A 21421-nucleotide genomic window follows, 5' to 3' on the forward strand; every position below is an offset into this window, starting at 1 on the left:
TCCGCACTGGTTGCCACACAAAGGCTAGACTTCATAGGGGCAACCCTGGACTCCAGTCTAGCCAGGGCCTACCTACCTCAGCCACGTTTCCAGGCAATCACGGCGATCATTCGAGATCTGCAGAACTTCCCGACAACCTGGGCTTGCACGTGTCTCGGTCTCCTAGACCACATGGCTGCCTGTAGTTGCGTAACCAAATATACCAGGCTCCACCTCCAGCCCCTCCAAACGTGGTTCAATTCAGTCTACCGTCCGGGACCCAATAGACACATTGGTCACCGTTCCCCCGAACACCCTACACTCCCTTGATTGGTGGCTAACTCCCTCCCTGGTGTGTGCAGGGTTACCGTTCCATCCACCACAGCCCTCGCTGTCCCTAACGACAGATGCGTCATCTCTCGGTTGGGAGCTCACCTCGGATATCTTCATACCCAGGGCCTTTGGTATGAAGGCTCCACATAAACGTCCGAGAGCTGGGAGCCGTCCACCTTGCGTGCCAGGCATTCCAGCAGCACCTACATGGCCGTTGTGTCTCAGTGTTTACAGACAACACAACGGCCATGTATTATATCAACAAACAGGGAGGGACTCGATCTTTCCCCCTATGTCAGGAGACCATTCGACTCTGGGACTTCTGCATAGCCCACTTGATAGACCTGGTAGCATCCTTTCTCCCAGGGGTTTGGAACACTCTGATGGATCAGCTGAGCAGATCTTCCTCTGTCACGAATGGTCAGTAAGACCAGACGTTATTCTTTCGATCTTCCAGAAGTGGGGCTTTCCCCGCATAAACCTGTTCGCCTCTCGCACGAACAGGAAATGCCAGGCGTTCTGCTCCTTCCAAGGTCTTTCACCGGGATCGATCACGGACGCATTCCTCCTGTCGTGGAAGCACCGCCTGCTCTATACCTTCCCACCATTCCCTCTAGTTCACAAGGTCCTGATAAAACTCCGCAGGGACAGAGCGCATCTAATCATGATTGCGCCAGCGTGGCCCAGACAGCACTGGTACACCACACTGCTCAACCTGTCCATAGCCAGCCCAATTGCTCTGCCACTCGTTCCGGACCTCATAACACAGGACCACGGCAGTCTTCGCCACCTGGACCTGCAGTCCCTTCACCTCACAGCATGGCTCCTGCATGGCTGAACAGATCGGAGTTACGCTGCTCCGCTCCGGTACAGCATATTCTCCTAAGTAGCAGAAAGCCTTCCACTCGGTCAACGTACCTGGCCAAGTGGAAGCGTTTCTTCTGCTGGTGTGCAACGCAGAATACTACTCCTTCTGAGGTCTCAGTCCCCACTGTTTTGGACTACCTCTGGTCCCTTAAGCAGCAGGGCCTGGCGATATCTTCTTTGAGGGTGCACTTGGTGGCTATCTCCACATTCTATCCTGGAGAGAGTGGCCACTCCGTGTTTTCCCACCCCTTAGTTACTAGATTTCTTAAGGGCCTAGAGCGCCTCTACCCCCCAGTGCGCCGCCCTGCCCCCACCTGGGACCTCAACTTAGTCCTAAGCAGACTTATGCATCCGCCTTTTGAGCCGTTGGCAACTTGCTCACTGCTATACCTGTCATGGAAGACAGTCTTTCTAGTGGCCGTTACATCGGCCAGAAGGGTCTCCAAACTTCAAGCCCTTACGGTGGACCCACCGTATACTGTCTTTCACAAGGACAAGGTACAATTGCGACCTCATCCAGCATTCCTCCCTAAGGTAGTGTCGGCCTTCCATACCAACCAGGACATCTTCCTCCTGGTCTTCTTTCTGAAGCCTCACTCTTCTCGACAGGAGCAGCAGTTGCACGCCTTAGATGTCCGTAGGGCGCTCGCTTTTTATATCGAACGGACGAAGCCCTTCCGGAAATCCCCCCCCCAACTCTTCATTGCAGTAGCTGAACGGATGAAGGGACTACCTGTCTCCTCCCAGAGGATCTCCTCTTGGGTAATGGCATGCATGCATACATGTTATGACCTGCCTCATATTCCTTCGGGCCATCTCACTGCACACTCAACCAGAGCTCGGGCTTCATCAGCCGCCTTCCTGGCCCACGTACCTATCCAGGAGATTTGTCGCGCAGCTACCTGGTCATCGGTCCACACCTTTGCTTCACACTATGCTCTGGTCCAACAGTCTAGAGACGATGCAGCCTTTGGCTCAGCGGTTCTGCACGCTGACACATCTCACTCCGACCCTTCCGCCTAGGTAAGGCATGGGAATCACCTAACTGGAATGGATATGAGCAATCACTCGAAGAAGAAAAGACGGTTACTCACCTTTGTAACTGTTGTTCTTCGAGATGTGTTGCTCATATCCATTCCAAACCCACCCTCTTTCCCCACAGTCGGAGTAGCCGGCAAGAAGTAACCGAAGGGTGGCCGGGTCGGCTGGGGTATATATCCCGTGCCATAGCAGCGCCACTCCAGGGGGCGCCCAGCCGACCCACCGAGTGTTTCTAGGGTAAAAAGTTTTCCGACGAACATGCACTCGGCGCGCGCACATCTAACTGGAATGTATATGAGCAACACATCTCGAAGAACAACAGTTACAAAGGTGAGTAACCGTCTTATCTCTTCCTATGCATGGAAAGCAGCATATACCCTAGTGTATTTATTGAGCTACACAGGATTTACACCCTATTCTTCTGCCTGCGATATGGGATTTTTCCTTTCCACTGGATTGCAGGATTTGGCCCATCCATGGTTATTCTGTGGAATACAATACAGTCCCTTTTATCTGACCCACACTTAACCATCTCTCCGTATTTACCAGACAACCAGGACTAGGGCCAGAAGCGGGTGATCTCTCCTGTGGCCTATAGATGGTGCTGCAGCATTGCATTCTCTAGTTTATCTGGAGTTTGATGATCTGGCCCCAGTCCCAATTAGACCAGATAATTGGGGGTATACTATATAATGTTGTAATTCTCCATCTCTTTGTTTGTATGAGCTTTTGTTATTCTATTGATACTTGACAAGGACTAATACAGGTGTGATCAAAGCATAGTTTTTTGAGGCTGGTAATACACCCTGGCAACTGCCCTCACTTCTATAGAACACTGTGCACTTTTCAGTTAGCATGGTGGTTTAACTTACACTGATTCTAAACCTCATTTTATGTGAATGTATTAAATAATTGTGGCACTAAGCCTACAAGGATTCTGTACTGCTTCATAAGCTATTTTCTCCCTAGGTTTCATATAGCAGTGAATTCATTTTTAGAGAAACACAAACCTGAAGTGGTGGAAATACATGTATCCATGACCCCTGCTATGCTCACCATCCAGACCTCTATACTGGACATCCTGAATGTGTGTCTGAGAGAACTCAAACGCTTTAACCCAGCTCTTGAAGTAGAAGACTTATCATTAGAAAATGCTATTGGAAAACCTTTTGACAAGGTAAATTTTGTTTTTGTTTGCTATGACATAATTATAAAGAATGCAGGTCACTTTACTAGTTAGCATTCTCTAAAATAATGTACTGTTATAATTCCAAAAAATATCTAGAGGCAATTTAAAACCTCACCTTCAGCATGCTCATTGCCATTGTAAATTGAGAATTGTAGTAATCTGTAGTGTTGATTGTGTCTAGTTGCCATTGTAAAATTAGATTATAATCTCAGGGACTATCTTTTTGGTCTGTTTGTACAGTGCCTAGCACAGTGGAGTCCTGCTCCATAACTAGGGCTATGGTAACACAAATAATAATAATGGGGCAATTTTTAACATTTTAAAGACTAAATTATTTCTCTGTAGCTTAGCTATTTAGTCTTAGGTTTAATTCCTTATTTTTTGTAATTAGCTATATCGAATGGGAAAGTAAGAGTTATAATTACCATCTATTACTGTGTACTAATGTATGCAGTGTTGTAGTTGGGTTGGTCCCAGGATATGAGAGAGAGAGAGAGAGGGGGTGGAAGAAGAGCTCAAAAGCTTGTCTTTCTCACCCACAGAATTTGGTCCAATAAAATATATTATCTTACCCACTGTGTCCTAATAGCATTTTAAAGATTTAAGATGGCTGTACAGTTTCTGCTCAAAATATGTCCTTAATATAAAGAAGAGATAATAAGGTGTACGGTACTTCTTTCTTGACAACATGTTCATGTTCTTACTAGTAGGATCTCTTCCTATGCATGGAAAGCAGCATATACCCTAGTGTATTTTTTTTTTTGTATCGAGTTGCTGTATATCGTTAACAATGTTTTATATTGCCGTAGGTAGTAAAGCTGCAACTTAGTTGATGTACTTTTGCAGAGTACAACCACATACTTCAGCATTCACTTTGTGACACAGTTTACTTACATTCATTATCTCTGCTTTTATGTTAACATGAGGCTTTCTGTAGAAAATGTTTTTGTTTTATAAAGATACCAGAATTGCCCATGTCTAGGGTATTCATCTATTCTGAGAATAAGATGATATGGTGCTTTCTTCTTTCACTGAATAAAGTGTACTGAATACTAAGGCCGCAAGGCAGCTCAAGTGAAATTAGATAGGTATGTTTCCTTCTCCCAGCAGCTGTATTTGAAGAAAAATCTACACTTAATGCAGTAGAGGATGCAGATATCTGTTAATTGTTCAGTTATGTTTTATATAAAATTGCATATATTTCACTAAATTTCCAAGATACTCGTTTACTTATTGTAAATATTATAACTATTAAATATATTTTTATTTGGGTACTTTTGGCAAAGTAACTATAATGTGTTTTATAACAAAACTTATGTACACTTGTAATGATACCTGTATTTGGACACTATGGGCCTAATACAATTACTATAAAATCACAGACTTGTAGGACTGGAAGGGACCTTGAGTGGTCTTCTAGTCCAGTCCCATGCACTCAAGGCAGCATTAAGTATTATCTAGATCATCCCTGACAGCTCTTTGTCTAATTTGCTCTTAAAAATCTCCAATAATGGAGATTTCAGAACCTCCCTCAGCAGTTTATTCCAGTGCTTAACCATGCTGACAGTTAGGAAGTTTTTCCTAATGTCCAACCTAAACTTCCCTTGCTGCAATATAAGCAAGCCCATTGCTTCTTGTCCTGTCCTCAGAGGTTAAAAAGAACAATTTTTCTCCCCCCTCTTCCTTGTGACAACCTTTTATGTACTTGAAAACTTTTATCATATTCTTCCCTCAGTCTTCTTTTCCTCTGACTAAACAAGCCTAATCTTTTCGATCTTCCCTTATAAATCATATTTTCTAGACCTTTAATCATTTTTGTTACTCTTCTCTAGACTGTATCTCAAATTTGTCCACATCTTTCCTGAAATGTGGCACTCAGAACTGGACACAATACTCCCAGTAAGGCCTAATCAGCTTGGAGTAGAGCAGAATTACTTCTTGTCTTGCATACAACACTCCTGCTGATACAGCCCGGAATGGTGTTTGCTTTTTTTGCAACAGTGTTAGTGTTGACTTATATTTAGCTTGTGATCCACTATGACCCAAAGATCCCTTTCCAGAGTATTCCTTCCTATGCAGTCATTTCCCATTTTGCATGTGTGCAGCTGACTGTTCCTTCCTAAGTGGAGTACTTTGCATTTGTCCTTATTGAATGTCATCCTATTTACTTCAGACCATTTCTCCAGTTTGTACATTTTGAATTGTAATCCTACCCTCCTAAGCACTTCCAAACCCCCCCTCCAACTTGATGTCGTCTGCAAACTTTATAGGTGTACACTATGCCATTATTGAAATCATTGATGAAGATATTGAACAGAACTGATCTCTGGGGGACCCCACTGGATATACCCTTACAGCTTGATTGTGAACCACTGATAACTACTCTCTAGGAATGGTTTTCCAACCAGTTATGCACCCATTTTATACTTGCTTCATCTTGTTTGTATTTCCCTAATTTCTTTATGAGGTCATGCAAGGCTGTATCAAAAGCCTTACTAAAGACAAGATATACCACATCTACCTCTTCCCTTCTATCCACAAGGCTTGTTACCCTGTCAAAGAAAGCTGTTAGTTTGGTTTGACATGATTTCTTCTTGACAAATCCATGCTGACTGTTATTCATCACCTTATTATCTTCTAGGTGTCTCCAGATTGCTGCTTAAATATTTGCTCCATTATCTTTCCAAGTCCTGAAGTTAAGCTGGCTGGTCTGTAATTCCTTGGATTGTCCTTATTCCTCTTTTTTTATAGATTGGCATTATATTTGCCCTTTTCCAGTCCTCTGGAAACTCGCCCATCTTCCATGACTTTTTGAAGATAATTGCTGATGGCTCAGATTTCCTCAGTCAGCTCCTTGAGTATTCTATGATGTATTTCATCAGGCCATGGTGATTTGAACACATGTAACTTGTCTGAGTAATTTTAAACTTGTTCTTTCCCTATTTTAGCCTCTGATCCTACCTCATTTTCACTGGCATTCATTAAGTTAGATGCCCAATTGCTTCTAAACATTTTGGTGGAAACAGAAACAAAAAAGTCATTTAGCATTTCTGCTATTTCCATATTTTCTGTTGTTGTTGTTGTTCCCCTTCCCTCATCCTTGAATAATGGGCCTGCCTTGTCCTTGATCTTCCTCTTGCTTCTAATTTATTTATAGAATGTTTTCTTGTTACCCTTTATGTCTCTAACTAGTTGAATCTCAGTGAAAGTCACTGGAAACATTCGTGGATATTGATTCAGGCCCTAAATCTATTACAAAGAAAAGGGGCTGATGTGTAGAACACTATGGTTTTTTGCAGATATGAAATAAAACAAAGATTAAAACAAAATAAAATGAAAAATTTACCCTGCAGTGGCAGCTCCTGACCTGCAGGGCTGAGCGCAGCTCCCAGCTCCAGGCACTGAGACCTGGTGTACATATCCACAGCACCACTGAGGTTTGGCCTGGCTACCTTTCTATCATCATGACAGAAGGGGCGATCAGGCCAAATTTGAATGAGTGGTACTGCTTACCCATATTACAGGTAACAACACCTGGAGCAAGATGCCAGGCCCAGCCCCATAACACAGGTTCCACTGTTCCAGGGTGAGTGGGGGATAGGCTTGCTCTGCAACCACCACCTCAAGGGCCTTTCACACCACAGAGGCAGGAATCAACACACATACACTCAGGGTCTCCTCTCCTCCCTCCTGGGGCAGGAACCACATACACCCCCAGGGCCTTTCACACCCCTAGGGGGCTGGAGCCATACTCCCTCCCCATGGGAGGGAAGAATGAACAATAAATTCCTGAGCAAAAAAAACAAATGTTAAAAGTTTCATAAGGCTCTACTGATGCATTCCAGCATAGATTTCTGCAGTTTGTGTTTTTGCAACACTTAACTTTCCAATTTATATTTCTAGACAATTCGTCACTATTTAGATCCTCTTTGGCACCAACTTGGAGCTAAGACGAAATCTTTGGTTCAGGATTTGAAGATATTGCGTACTTTGCTACAATATCTAACTCAGTATGATTGTGTCACTTTTCTTAACCTTGTGGAGTCATTGAGAGCAACTGAAAAAGCATTTGGTCAGAATTCAGGTATGAGGTGAATAACATCCTAGAAGTTAATATGAGTGAAACCTTGATTTTTATTTTTTGAATAGTCAAAAACCCATACTAAAGTTTCTAATTAAGCTTATGTACTTAGCCATGAGGACAGAGGTTTTATAGACAGTTAATGCTTTCACCCTCCCACTTAACTGCTGTTAATGTATAAAATATATCAGAAACTTGCATTTTTGTATCTTGCAAAGACAGTAATTATATAACAAGCATGTAGTACAACTGTTTCAGAGGGAAGATTTTGGGCTTTCTTTTTTTGAGGGGGTTGAAGTGATCATGTTGCAAATGCCTAATTGACTATTAATATTGTCTTCCTCCACGTTTAGGATGGCTGTTTCTTGATTCGAGTACTTCAATGTTTGTAAATGCTCGAGCGAGAGTTTATCGCATTCCAGATGACAAAATAAGTAAGAAAAGCAAAGTATCTGAAAAAATGGATATGAAAGAGGGAAAAGGTATTGTGAGCATTTCTAATGCTGACTTCATTGAATTTGAGTTTTTGGTTCACAAAGAATTTGTTTTTATTCTGAAGTATGTTTACTAAAAGATCCCTTCAAAAAATCTTCTTCAACCAAGTTACTTCATCTCTAAATGTCAGAGTCTCATCTGTAAAAGGGGGATTAGTTGTGCTTTAGCCACTTTTTAAAGGATATTTTGGTCTACTACTGGAAAGCCTCATATAGGTGTTAGGTAACATTAGTAGTTTGTAAGGAGTTCTAGAGGCAAAGCACACACCGACTACCTAGAAACATGAATTTACTCCATGCAGGACTATCTGCTGTTGCTAATTATAAATCCAAAATATAAATCAAAAGTTAGATTCATAACTTCAGAAAGAAGGCATGAATTCACTGGTTTGTTAGTTCAGTTTACAAAACTATGCTATTTCTAATGTTCTGTACGTTTGTATAACAGTATCTCCTAGATACCCCAATTGAGATCAGGATGATGTTGTGCTCGGTGCTGTACTAACACATTGAGATATAGTCCTAGCACCAAAGAGCTTACAGTAGACAAGACAAGACAGAAAATGGGAGGGGAAGCAAAGGCACAGAGAGTTAAAGTGACTTGCCCAGGTTGCACAGCAGGTCACCGGTGGAAGTCCTGTAAAATTGTTCTTGAGCCACTACAATGTTTAGTTTAATATTAGTCTGATGTTGTTTTCTGTGTGTGTGTGTGTGTAACCACAGTTATAAAAGCAATCTTATAATTAAGAGTTTTTAAATTAAACAAGTAAAATATGAATGTTTATCTTTGTTTCAAAATAGTATTTGTTCCTATTTATAAATAGGTTTATATGATAGCTATTGCCTTCCTCCATCTCCCAGCATAAGTTGCAAATGTGGGCTATTGTTGAGTTTGCCAAGAGCCATTACATTATCAGCATCTAACTCATTATTTTGAAGCTCTTAGGAATATGTTGACTGTGAAAGCTGCTATATTAAATTAATTCTCCTTTATTGTATTTCAGAACTGAAAAGGGAACTGGTCTTAGAAAGCAACCCAAAGTGGGAGGCTTTAAGAGAAGTATTGAAAGAGATTGAATCTGAGAACAACAACAGTGAGCATCTTGGCGGGCCAGGTGAGAGAAGACTAAATGTTTCTCATTTGGTTAATCTGTTTTTTAAGAGAACAGAACTGCAATTAAGTTTCTGAAATATATCTTACCAAAGGACTAGATGTGTAATATTTATGAATTTGAGAGAAGTTCTGTGTAAAATAAAAAGGTATGAGCTTTTGAAAGCACTGTAAATTTATGAACTTGAAATGTGCCTTTGAACACATTAACCTGTGAAAGTCCATAACTTAAAATCAGTGTTGCAACCAACATTTTGTGTTGACTACACCTTTATGATTGGCATGTGGGCATCCTAGCCCTCTCCCACTCCTATCCCCTGGTGCCATGGTTGCCACTATCTTATCTGTTCACTGTCCATTTTCTTATTCTCGTTTCATTTCGGATATGCCTCTTTTTTTCCCATCCCCACTAGCCCTGGTGACTTCCCCCGATCTTTCCTTTCTCCTGCCTTGTTTGACCTGGTAGGGGACGCTCTCTGCTCCCTGTCAGGCCCTCTTCCACCCTTTTTTGCCACCAAGTACTTTAAGGAGCAACCCTATGCATATCACCTGGAGGACGCTAAGAATGCGCACAGGGACTCTAACCTGTGGACATACCTACAAGTTGGGAGCATGCCTGCCTTAAAAAAGTAGCTCTTAAGCCAACCAAACATAGATATGGTAGTCAAGCGGATAAAACAGTACAAACTATTACATTTTTTACCACAACTGTCTTCTCCTCCCACCACCACCACCTTCACTCATCTCTTATGGTTTCTGATTAGAGACATCTGTGAAGTGAAACAGGTTAGGAGCCTATATTCCTAATCAATTAGATTCTAGAGGTAGCACCACTGCAGATGTGTCTACTGTAAGGGTGTTTTGCCAGGATAGGAATGCTGATATATATCAGCAAATTGGTCCTAGTGTGGATACTGCTATACCAAGAAAGCAGTGGTTTGTAACGATATAGTATAACCTTCTGCCCGAGCGGGGAAAAAAGTTATACTGGTAAAAGCACAGTTATGCTGGTATAATTGCCTCTATGCTACGACATAGCTGTGGCAGCAAAAGTCTGGTTAGGGCTCACACCTCTTTGAGCCCCTGAATGACGCAGTTATATGGGTAGAAAGGCTATGTCTACACGACAGACAAGTGACTTAGCAGCACAAGGTCCATTGAGTTTTAATGGAACTTGTGCTCCTAAATCATGTGCTTTTTTTTTTTTTTTTTTTTTTTTTTTTTTTTTTAAATCCCAGCCACAATCTACCTAGGTTGAGATATTTCCTGGACAGGCAGACTCTGTTTTATACCCCTCTAGTTGTTTGTATATAGTGAAATATCAATGAAGGGATGGACTAGGTGTGTAGTCTCTGCAAAGTTAATTAAGTCTTTTGCATACAAGCATATCTATATTTCAAAGAGGGTACAGGTAATAAAAACTGGTCCCGACAGAAGCTCCTGAGGTGAAAACTTTCCTCTCCTCTTCATTGCTAAGTGTGAGGTAGAGGATATATGATTAAGCCATATGTGGAAAATAACTTTTCCCAGACAAAACACTTAATTAACCTGTATTCAAAGATTAAAGACTCTAACTTCATCCCCCAAATCCTTGAGAATAGCTTTCTCAATAAAAAATATAAAACGAACATTATTCTGGAAGTTCAACATTAACCTTCCACTTTATCCTCAAAAAATCCAGACCCAAACATTCAAGTGATGCCAATACTTAATTAAGGTCACCCAAGCACCCTTAACCCTCATTGTGCCACCGTGAAAACAGCTAAAATCTTTGAAATAACTATATTTGTCTATTGTTACATGGTCATGTCAATTACCATGACAATTAGTATACCTTATTTGTAAGCCTGTAGTAGTTGTACATACTCCAGCCTTCTGAAGAGGAAGTCCTACAGTACTTGTAAACATTTGACAAGTAGATCTCCCCCTCAATAAATCCTCCAAAGCCATAGGAGCTACACAAGAGTGTGTGTGACTCACTTGCACTTCCTAGTAGTGTAGCTGCCTTTCCAGGTTTGGGGGGACACCATGATCTTGCTCTGGGTTTAAAATCTGGTGGAGCTGAGCTACAACTCATTCCATCTTGTAAAGCTTGGAACATTGTGAGAGTGCAGCACCTTACTTGGCACCCCTCTACCCCCTGCGTGCTGTAGATGCTGGATTGTGGGGGTGGCGCATAGTTGCTCTTGACTAACTCCTTTACTGTCTCACCTCTTTGTCGAGTTATCCTTCCCCTAAACGGTACCAAATTCTATTGGGAGAAAATGAGGGGGCACAAGTGCTCTTTTCTCCCCACCCCTCGTGCTCTTATGGTAGCATCAGCTGGCCCCACCCCTTGCTGAGGAGGAGTCCACCTGAAGCAGCTTGTGGGGAAGCTTCAGTCTTCAAAAAGAGTTAGTCAGGGACTTCAAATGACAATAGCATTATGTGCTTTTGTGTGTTCTGGGCTCATTAATGCAAATGGAAATGGTTGAAAATTAGAACAGGTTCAGTTAATGTGGTGTTTTTCATTTCACTCCATGGTGCAAAAAAAAAAAAAAAAAAGCATACACTATATGCTACATCTGTCTCATTTCAATTGGTCAGAAGAAAAACATTTCTGATTCTGACAGTTTGGGAGTAAAGAACAATGAACTTCCATTGACTTTCTGTGCTTTGATTTTTGTTCAGTTCAAAACAAAAAATCACGCAACTTAAGACTGTCCCCAAAATTCCAGAGCAGCAACTAGTAAAAAGTGTAAAGACATTTGGCAAGCATACTCCTGAGATTATTTTAAAACAATTTATATGTCCGGCCAAGAGGATTCTTGTAATTGGATATAAAAAAGTGCAGTGTAACAAATTATAAACATAATATTATTTCTTGACTGCAGGGCAAGTGCTTATTTGTGCCAGTGATGACCGAACTTGTGCACAACTGAGAGAGTATATTATTGCTGGAGCAGAGGCACTTTTAATGAGGCTCTATAACAAAACTTTTGGGAAGGATGAAAGAGCTGCAGAAGCATGGATTAAGGATAGAAAAGCTGTCAAGTCCAAAGGAAATGCCAAATCAGACACAGGACCTCAAGCCAAAAAAGCCAAAGTAGAGGCCTCCTCAAAACAAAACAAAATCATGAAGAAACAAGACTTGACTTTAACCCAAATGATGGGAAAAACAGAGGAGGAAGACATAGCAGAGGAGATGGAGGGATATAAGGAATTAAGCAGCAGTGAAGAAATCAATACAGAGGAAACCAAACCTGAAGATTTCCATCTAAATTTAGCATCAGATGCTTATTATGGTATCTTCAAAAACCCCCTAACTATTATTCATCCATTGCAGGGTTGTAGTGACCCCTATGCTCTCACTCGGCTGTTGCATGAAGTGGAACCAAGATATGTAGTGATGTATGATGCAGAACTAACTTTTGTTCGGCAGCTGGAAATCTACAAGGCAAGCAGGCCTGGGAAGCCCTTGAGGCAAGTTGACTTGGTAATAGCAGAATGCTGTTGCTCTAATTTTAGCTCTTTAAAAAATCAAAACCAAAAACAAAATGTTTGTTGTTTGAGATCTTTTGGAAGTGAACCCAGAAAATCAATTAATGGCTTTATTTAGTTTTCCTCTATCTAATTCCTAATCTGTCTCCTTTTCAGTTTAAAAATTGAACATGTAGACTGTAATTTACCCTTCTTAAAAAAAAATTTATATGTATAATTTTATTTCTCCAATGGATGTCAAACCCCCTTAACAATTTATCAATACACCAGTAATCAATTGCATATATTGTACCCTGCTTTAGAGATCTCCCATTTAATCTTGTAGATATTCTTCATGGGTGGTGTAGGGGAGGTTTAGTACTAGGTATGTATAAAGCATTTCATGTTGGTTGTACATCCAAAGGGAGCTTGCTACATTCTCTCTGCTTCCCGACTAAGCTTCTCCATTTTCATATTTGTGTGCTCCTTCTGAGAGTTTATTCTTTACACTCATCCTGAAGCCTAACCCTGCTGTTGGGCAGATTATTCAGAAACATTGTTAGGGCAGGTACAGGAAAACATGATTAGGAAATTAAGATCATTCTGCTTCAAGTTTTCTAATGTTAATGACGCTTCAAATATGTCATCAAGAAAACACTTGGCTGTATCTTGAACATGGTGAGGAGGGAGGAAGAGAGATGATGGAAATAGCTCTATGTAAGTTGTTGACTGTGGATAAATGGATAAAATGCAAAACTTGCGTTTATTGTAGCATAGAGAATACAAACTTAAATGCAAAAGTTAAAATTGAACACAGTGCTCTCTGCCCTCTTGAGCTAGTGCAATCTTCTTGATTTGAATTACTGCTTGACTTCTCACATGCAAGGTTAGGCTATAATTTACTAGAAGTTAATCTGCAATAAGGTAGGGTGTGAATTTAAAGAGGATTTACTATACAAGTATAAATATGTGTACACCTTGCAGTTGAAAGAACAGTTTTTTATAGAGAAAGCAATGTATATCTAATACTGAGTTAAGCTCCAACTGGGGAGGGTGGGGTTAAAATTGTACCTAAAATTGCAGAAATCATAAGATACCTTAAATGTGTAGCTGCTGGGCCATTAGTTGATGTATCTTATTTTTAATTATCCAATTTATTGCTCCTGTTTTTGGAGTTGCATGCAGTCAAATCATGTCAACCCTAATCCTTCAGGAGAGGGCAGGAAAGCCAGATGCAGTAAACATCACATAGGTGCAAGAACCAATAGCTTTTCCCACACAATGTTGGAAGAGGTGCAGAAGTATATCAGCTGACATAATTGCCTGACATTTTGATACAGCAAAAATTGAACGCTGCTCTGCTGAAGACATTTGTTGATAGTTTTATTAATATTTCAAACTAATTACAGGAATCAATATGAGTTGTTTATGTGCATGTTTATAGAATAGAAACTTAACTTGTCCACGTGTGTTTATGCAAAATACATGATGGCTGTGGTGAATGTGACACTTACTTGCAAAATGGGACTCGATGATTCCCTTTACAGAGAAGTTATACTAAATCTGTTTGTTGTTTTTCTCATAACTTATGTTCTTTCGTAGTGCTTTCTTTAAAGTATTCCCACCTCTTCATTTATTTCATAAACATCATTCTGAGAAGACTGCATGTAACTGCAAGGAAGACATGACCTCTCAGTTTTTATTTCCTCCTTGCTTTTTGTAAAAGGACTAGCTTGTCTTATAAACCAGCTCTGAGCAGGGCACTGTCTCATCCACTCCAGTTGCATTCCAGAGTTTAACACTTCCCCTTCTTTTGAAAAAAGGGGAGTGTTTTGGATAGAAGAACTCTAACAGATGAATTTTAATCAGTTTAACTTTAGAAGTGTAAATAATGGGGTCTATTTTTAGTCAAATATTTATTTTTCAAGCACTTAAAGCTGCTTATCTCCAATACTGATGTTCATGTTGGTTTCAGGATAAAATTGTGTGTTTTGTGACCTGAAGTACATTATTTCCTGACCTACAGGGTTTATTTCCTTATATATGGAGGTTCGACAGAAGAACAGCGCTATCTCACTGTGCTGAGAAAAGAAAAAGAAGCTTTTGAAAAACTCATTCGGTAACTTAAGTGGGCTTGCTAGCTTTCTAGTACATCAACTGTTTCATGTTTATGTCCACTTCTTAAATATAGGGTTTTTTCTTATTTATGTAAAATGTCTATATAAGCTTCCAATTTTACTAATTTTTCGACATTAATCAGAGAATCTTCCACAGTCCTCTTCTGAAACACCTGTTTGCCCAAAAAGTCAGAAATTTGACAGGCTCAAGCAGCCTTTTGGATGATATTCACAGCTGTGTACCAATATTGTAAGGGAAACTAGCTTAAAGTTTGTTCTTGGTTTCCAGAATAGTAAGTTTTGCAAGATACCAAGCAACTTGTGCGGGTTTTCATGGCTTTATATAGTTTCATGGGAGGAAGAGAGCATTAAATTTTGGGATGATACCACAGAGTTTAATGTTTGTGCTGATACTTAGGGCTAGATTATGCTAATATCACGTGTTTAGTGCCTTATTTCAGGAGGAATCCCATACACATCAGATGAGGCTCCTCACAGAGTGAAGTACTAATCATGATGAATAGGGATATCAGAATCTGGTCCTTAATGACCTGGAAGATAAAATAAATTGTAATTCTGATCAGATTTGCAGGCAATGCTAAACAATGTGAATTCTTTGTTCCTGTTAGCCAGATAGAAAATGTTTTTGTCATACTTTTATCCTTGAAAACCCAGGCCTGAATAGCTATGAAATATAATGCAAGTAATTCCAAATGTGTCTGTTCCTCTGGTAATAATTCTTTAGAGAGAAGGCCAGCATGGTTATCCCTGAGGAAAGAGAAGGCAGAGATGAAACAAACTTGGATCTCGTAAGAGATTCTACTTCTGCAACTGTTTCTACTGACACACGCAAAGCAGGTGAGTTTTAGCAATTCCTGGAGCTACTTGTAGGGCTTTGGGTTATATAATGAGAGATGTTTGACAGAAATACCTTGTATATTGTTATTTCAGAAATCTGTCGTGCATGCTCTTAATGGTCTAGCAGTAACACATTGGCATTTGAGTTCAGATCTCTGTCCTCAGAGTCTAGAAAGTGCTACAGAATCAGTGCACCCTGCTCTTTAGAGGTGAAAATGGAGAACCTTGGATCACTGTAGAAATGGCATGTAGTAAATCTAACCATCTTTGTGGCTGAGTATTGTAGAAAGTCACATCCTACCCTCCTGGATTAGAGGGAAGATGTCATGACTTGCAGTTATGCAGTTAATGTTTCAAATTGATTGATAAGAGCTCAATCCTTCATCTGTTAAAGTTATAGTAAAACTCCAGTTGATTTCAGTGGGCAAAAGAACTTGTCCCTTCTCTCTCATTATGAGATTTTAAGACAGAAAGAGAATGGGAATGACAGCAATATCTTTCCGCAAGATGCTTCTGTTTTATAAGTCAGTGCATGGAGGAGAGTGAACACAAATCGGTGTAGGGATGAACTCCTCAGGGCAAGGCTACAGGTGCTGCAGTAAGAGGGAAAGTGGCTGGCTTTTTTTTTTTTATTCAAAGGTTCAAATTTATAAAAGACATGCAGAAGTTAACTATTTACAAGATCAGCTCATAAGGATAAAAGAACAAGTTAGAATATGATTAAAGTGTAACTAAATTCTTGCTTATAGTCATCTTGTGTTGTATCCTTTCTCTGAACACCTTTGTGAATGTGTTATCTACATATACCATGTGCATTTCAAGGCAAGAATCTGTCTTATTTTGTGTCTATAAAGTGCTTAGCACACCTTTTGGGTGCCATTTAAAAGGATTTTTGTATAAAGCCTGGCGTAATGCTCCAAGATACCTGTCATAGCATTTAAAAATACATAAGGCAAAAATCAGCTCTGTTGGCAGTGGGTGCAATTCCCATTATCTTCATCGAGAGCTGAACTCACTTGTTCTGGGACTAAATTTGGTCCAATTTGCATGCAGAGCCAGATCTGTCGCTTAAATGTCCTGCACTGCCTTATAAAAAAAAACAAAACTCTCTTTTGACTGAAAGTCTAGTTGCCTGGGCAAGTAATGTTTGGAAGTGCCGCAGAAGCGGTGCTATAAGTTTTGGAAGGTGGCAGGAAGCAGTGCTGAGCAGCTCACACCGCCAGCTCCTCTGACTGATAAAGTAGCTGTATTAACTGATTCTGTAAAGAGGCCTGTTTATTTCTTCTTAGCCAGAGTGAATGATGCCTGCTGTGTGAAGACTTAAGAAGGGGGAGAGTTTAAAGTGATGCTGTTCTTTTAAAGCAATAAAGTTGGGCATCAGAGCCTTCTGTTCCTTTGATAGATGTGCAAAATTCCCATTGACTTATAGAGTGAGTAGGTTTCATTTGCAAACTGAACACAGAATATACTACTTAGAATGTAGAAAGATAAACATATATAGGAAAACTAATATGAATATCCAAAAACTTGGTAGAAAGGACTGTGCTTATGGTAAACAGAATTCAGTCAATACCTAACAAATGAGCAAATACAGCCAACTGACAGCTCTATTGATGGAAGATTAAGGTTTAGTTTTCATCCTCAAAAGCAAATGTATTCATTTATTTTGAGTGTTCCACAAATACTTTCTTCAAAGAAGAGAAGAACCCAGTGATGGGATTCAAATAAGGGGGAAATATTGTCAGAGTGGTTGCAAAAGGAAGGAGATTTTTGCTGCAGTGTTTTGGATACAAAGTAAAGAATAGATACATAATATATCCTCAATATGTGTCTCGTCTCTTATCTTTTCTATCCAAAACATTGCAGAAAAAAAATCATCATTTTTTGCTGTCACTCTGACAACGTTTGTCTTTATTTCAATCTCTTCACTGTTTTTTCTCTCCTTTCCTTAGAAATTCAAATTCCTTGTTCTCATCTTTGCCCCTGCCATTATCTTCACAGCTCCCTGCCTACATCTTGGCTCTCATTTCCTTCAGCATTCCTCTCTTGCCATATGCTCTACCTAATCTGTTCTTCATTATGCTCCATTTGTCTCCTCCCACTTTCAGTTTAATAATGACCACCCTCCACCCACACCTACAACTTTAGTTTGTGTGAGAAACAAAATTGCTTTTATCTTTTAAATCCCTCTTTAAAACTTGCTACTTTCACTTAGCTTTCCATCACTTATATCTTTCCCAGCCCCATCTATACCAGTTCTGGAGCCAAACTTGTTTATATTCAAGGGTGGGATCTTGTCCTCCTGCAAATATGTAAAGGCCCAGATACATCAATAATATGATAAACTATCCCATTTGGGTGGCGGACGGTTGGGAGTAAATATGAGCAGGTACATACCAAACTGTCAATGTTCCTTGCTTTTTAGAGTTTAAGGTAAGGTAAGCATAATTTTCTTTGAGTACAACTTTTTTTGTCTACATTTGCCCAGTGTGTTTAATAGATTTTTGTCTACAGATGGATTAAAATTCTCATTATCAGCCAGTTGAATCATAATTATTCAATAGCCATTTACTGTAGTTTAAATTCCTCTCACAAGGCTCACAGGTCTTGCAAAGCCTTCTTAGTAAATTCTTATATATGCTCAATACAGCTGCATTTTAAAACTTTGTCTAGCAGGTGCATGCTAGTTTGTTTTTTAATTAGTGATAGGCTGATTCAGTGGTATAGTAAATCCCATACTAAACTTGGGATCTCTAGGTCGAAGGGGTGGTATCCATCCATTATGAAAGCAATGAAAATATCTTTAAGGTGTTTTTCCAATTTGAGATTTTAAAAAAAAACCAACACTCAATGTGATGTTAGTGCCCTGATATTCAAACTATACAACATATTGGCTTGTAGGATTTTTCTAATTTGTTAATTAAATGACAAACTCTGAACAGTGAGATTTTATAAAAGTATTTGCAGAATTTTAAATGTGTGGTCTTATGCAAAATACAATGGTAAATATACATCTGTATAGATACAGATGTAAAAGACCTAAATCAGAGGTCACTCATATGAAAGAGATTCACTATAAATTGTTTACTCATTAGGTGGACAGGACCAGAAGAGCGTTCAACAGACTATAATAGTGGATATGCGAGAATTTCGCAGTGAGCTTCCATCTCTGATTCATCGTCGTGGTATTGACATTGAACCTGTTACTTTGGAAGTTGGAGATTACATTCTCACCCCTGATATCTGCATAGAGCGGAAGAGTATCAGTGATTTGATCGGTTCCTTAAATAATGGGAGGCTCTATTCCCAATGCATTTCTATGTCTCGTTATTATAAGCGACCAATTCTTCTGATTGAATTCGACCCTAGCAAATCTTTCTCTCTCACTTCACGAGGCTCTCTACATCAAGAGATTTCCAGTAACGATATTACTTCTAAACTCACCCTCCTTACTCTTCATTTCCCAAGGTTACGTATTCTGTGGTGTCCGTCTCCCCATGCCACTGCTGAGTTGTTTGAGGAGTTGAAACAGAACAGGCCACAGCCTGATGCAGCAATAGCAATGGCCATTACAGCAGATTCGGAAATCGTTCCTGAGTCAGACAAGTATAACCCTGGCCCACAGGACTTCTTATTAAAAATACCAGGTGTAAATGCCAAAAACTGCCGTGTCTTAATGAACCACGTTAAGAGCATTTCAGAACTGGTTACTCTGTCACAGGAAAAACTCTTAGAAATTCTGGGCAACGCTGTCAGTGCTAAGCAGCTTTATGACTTCATTCACATATCCTATGCAGAGGCCATTTCTAAAGCGAAAACCAAAAGATGATTGATTAGGCCATACTGATGTGCTTTAAATAGTACTTTGGCAAAGTTTATTAGATATTAATTATTTCTTGGTATAGACAGTCTTGTCCTTTTAATGTCATTCCACCATATTTCAACATTCCTGAGGTCTTTGTTGTTGAAAACAAGTTTTGTGTACAAAAGGCAAGTTGTCTTTAAACAGGATTAATTAGTGCATCATTTTATTCTTCCTAATGTCTTTGCCATCTCTGGAGTAGTTCAGCTTTAAATGAAGAGTGTCTTAGTACTTACCAAAATCAGGTGCTAAAAGATGAAGAAGAGTCTTAAAATAAGAGAAAGTAGCTATAGATATGTACACTAACTTATATAAGTGAAGATGTGTTAAATTTCAAATTGGTGGAATATGAGTGCCATTTTGCATAATACGTTGCTTTTACCCTTAATATTTATAAACCACCCTTTCTGTCAACATATGAATTCCTTAAATTACAGCTTTTCCATTGACAGTGGGGCAGCTGTTAAAATGCTCATAATTCTGTGCTTCTGTTGAAAGAAAAATAACTGTGGATGACTCATTAATTTGACAATCTTCCTTCCTATCAGAAGTTTCTGTTTTGGTCAGAAATATGAATACATAAAAGTGGCACCTTCTTGGGTTTGTTGGCCTTTCTGTTGTTTGAAAGGATTCTTTTTTCTAGCATATAAAATTATTATTCAAAAGTGAAGCTTTCTTGAAAAGGGAACAGTTTTTAAAACCTGACGTTTATTAAATGTCTTAATACTTTGCACTTGAGTGCCTTGAATGGAAGATACGTACATAGATTCAGTGCTGCTGCTACTTTTCACCTGAGAGCTGACTTCTAGCATTTTTAGGTAGCACAGAATAGGAGTAGAAATCTAATTTCTCTCCAGTAATTTCTGTGTCACTTTTTATAAAAGAGGTACGCTCTGTGCAGAAGTTTGAAATGACAGTTGCATCTCAGAGCCTGCTTTTGCCCATGGGGATAAATGCAGCTTCCAGTCACTAAGCCCTAATGCAGGGGTCAGCAGCCTTTCAGAAGCGGTGTGCTTCATCTTCATTTATTCACTCTAATTTAAGGTTTCATGTGCCAGTAATACATTTTAACATTTTTAGAAGGTCTCTTTTTATTAGTCTATAATATATAACTAAACTCTTGTTGTATGTAAAGTAAAGTTTTTAAAATGTTTAAGAAGCTTCATTTAAAATTTAAATTAAAATGCAGAGCCCCCTGGACCAGTGGCCAGGACCCGGGCAGTGTGAGTGCCACTGAAAATCGGCTCGCGTTCCACGTTTGGCACGCATGCCATAGGTTGCCTACCCCTGCACTAATGCATTAACACTTGACATTTACAAAGTCTTGACTGTGTGCCACTTGAGAGTAATATATATTTTAGCAATTCACTGATTTGAAACCTGCATGTACTACAGTACAGAAAAATTTATATATTTGCTGTGTTTGAGTTTGACGTTTTTGGCCTCATGATTTTTACTGTGCACTGTCTTTTAGTGTTTACTGTACATACCTAAATATTTAAATTACCTATGAATTTGTCATTAAATGCTTCATTCAAGGACTCATCTAAGTGTACTATTTATTGCAGGCCTTCAAATGGAAAATTTTATTCTGCAGAAACCAAATTCAACATTAAATATGTGTTGGTTCTAGGTGAAATAGGCCAAAAACAAAAGCTTTGCAATAACAGCTGTAATGCTGTGCTTCGGTCACCCCATTTGACTAGTTATTGCAGGGGTCTGCAGGATTTTTGAACGTGTGGAATGTGATCCTCCATTTCCTTGCTTTTCTCAGCTTTTTAGAACTCTAACAGTCTAACTCTTTTCCCCTTTGCATAAAAAGGTATTGCTTCATGGCTAAATGTAAAGCTCTTAGGCCAGGAATCATAAGTAGCTGCTGTTAAGTATCATAAATCACACAAGTGATTGTAAGAAGAGAAGAAAAATCATGTCTATTAATCTTATAAAGATTATGCTGTCATGAACGTTTATCCTTCAGCCTCCTTCAGAAAAGTAAACAATGGAACAAAACCAGGATGCACATCTGTATC

At 39.6% G+C, this 21421-nt stretch overlaps 1 protein-coding gene across 1 annotated transcript in view; it reads left to right on the forward strand.

Moving 5' to 3' along the window:
• ERCC4 (ERCC excision repair 4, endonuclease catalytic subunit) overlaps positions 1-20936 on the forward strand; it is a 31338-nt gene extending 10402 nt beyond the window's left edge. The window contains exons 4-11 of the mRNA XM_032779675.2: positions 3190-3397; positions 7313-7493; positions 7844-7972; positions 8989-9099; positions 11969-12557; positions 14581-14673; positions 15417-15529; positions 18625-20936. Of these exons, the coding sequence (XP_032635566.1) occupies positions 3190-3397; positions 7313-7493; positions 7844-7972; positions 8989-9099; positions 11969-12557; positions 14581-14673; positions 15417-15529; positions 18625-19358 (2158 nt within the window). The 3' untranslated portion in view covers positions 19359-20936. The remainder of the gene's footprint in view (positions 1-3189; positions 3398-7312; positions 7494-7843; positions 7973-8988; positions 9100-11968; positions 12558-14580; positions 14674-15416; positions 15530-18624) is intronic.
• Positions 20937-21421: the final 485 nt, after the last annotated feature.

The sequence above is a fragment of the Chelonoidis abingdonii genome, chromosome 9 (assembly GCF_003597395.2).
Source record: "Chelonoidis abingdonii isolate Lonesome George chromosome 9, CheloAbing_2.0, whole genome shotgun sequence".
NCBI classification, from domain to species: Eukaryota; Metazoa; Chordata; order Testudines; family Testudinidae; genus Chelonoidis; species Chelonoidis abingdonii.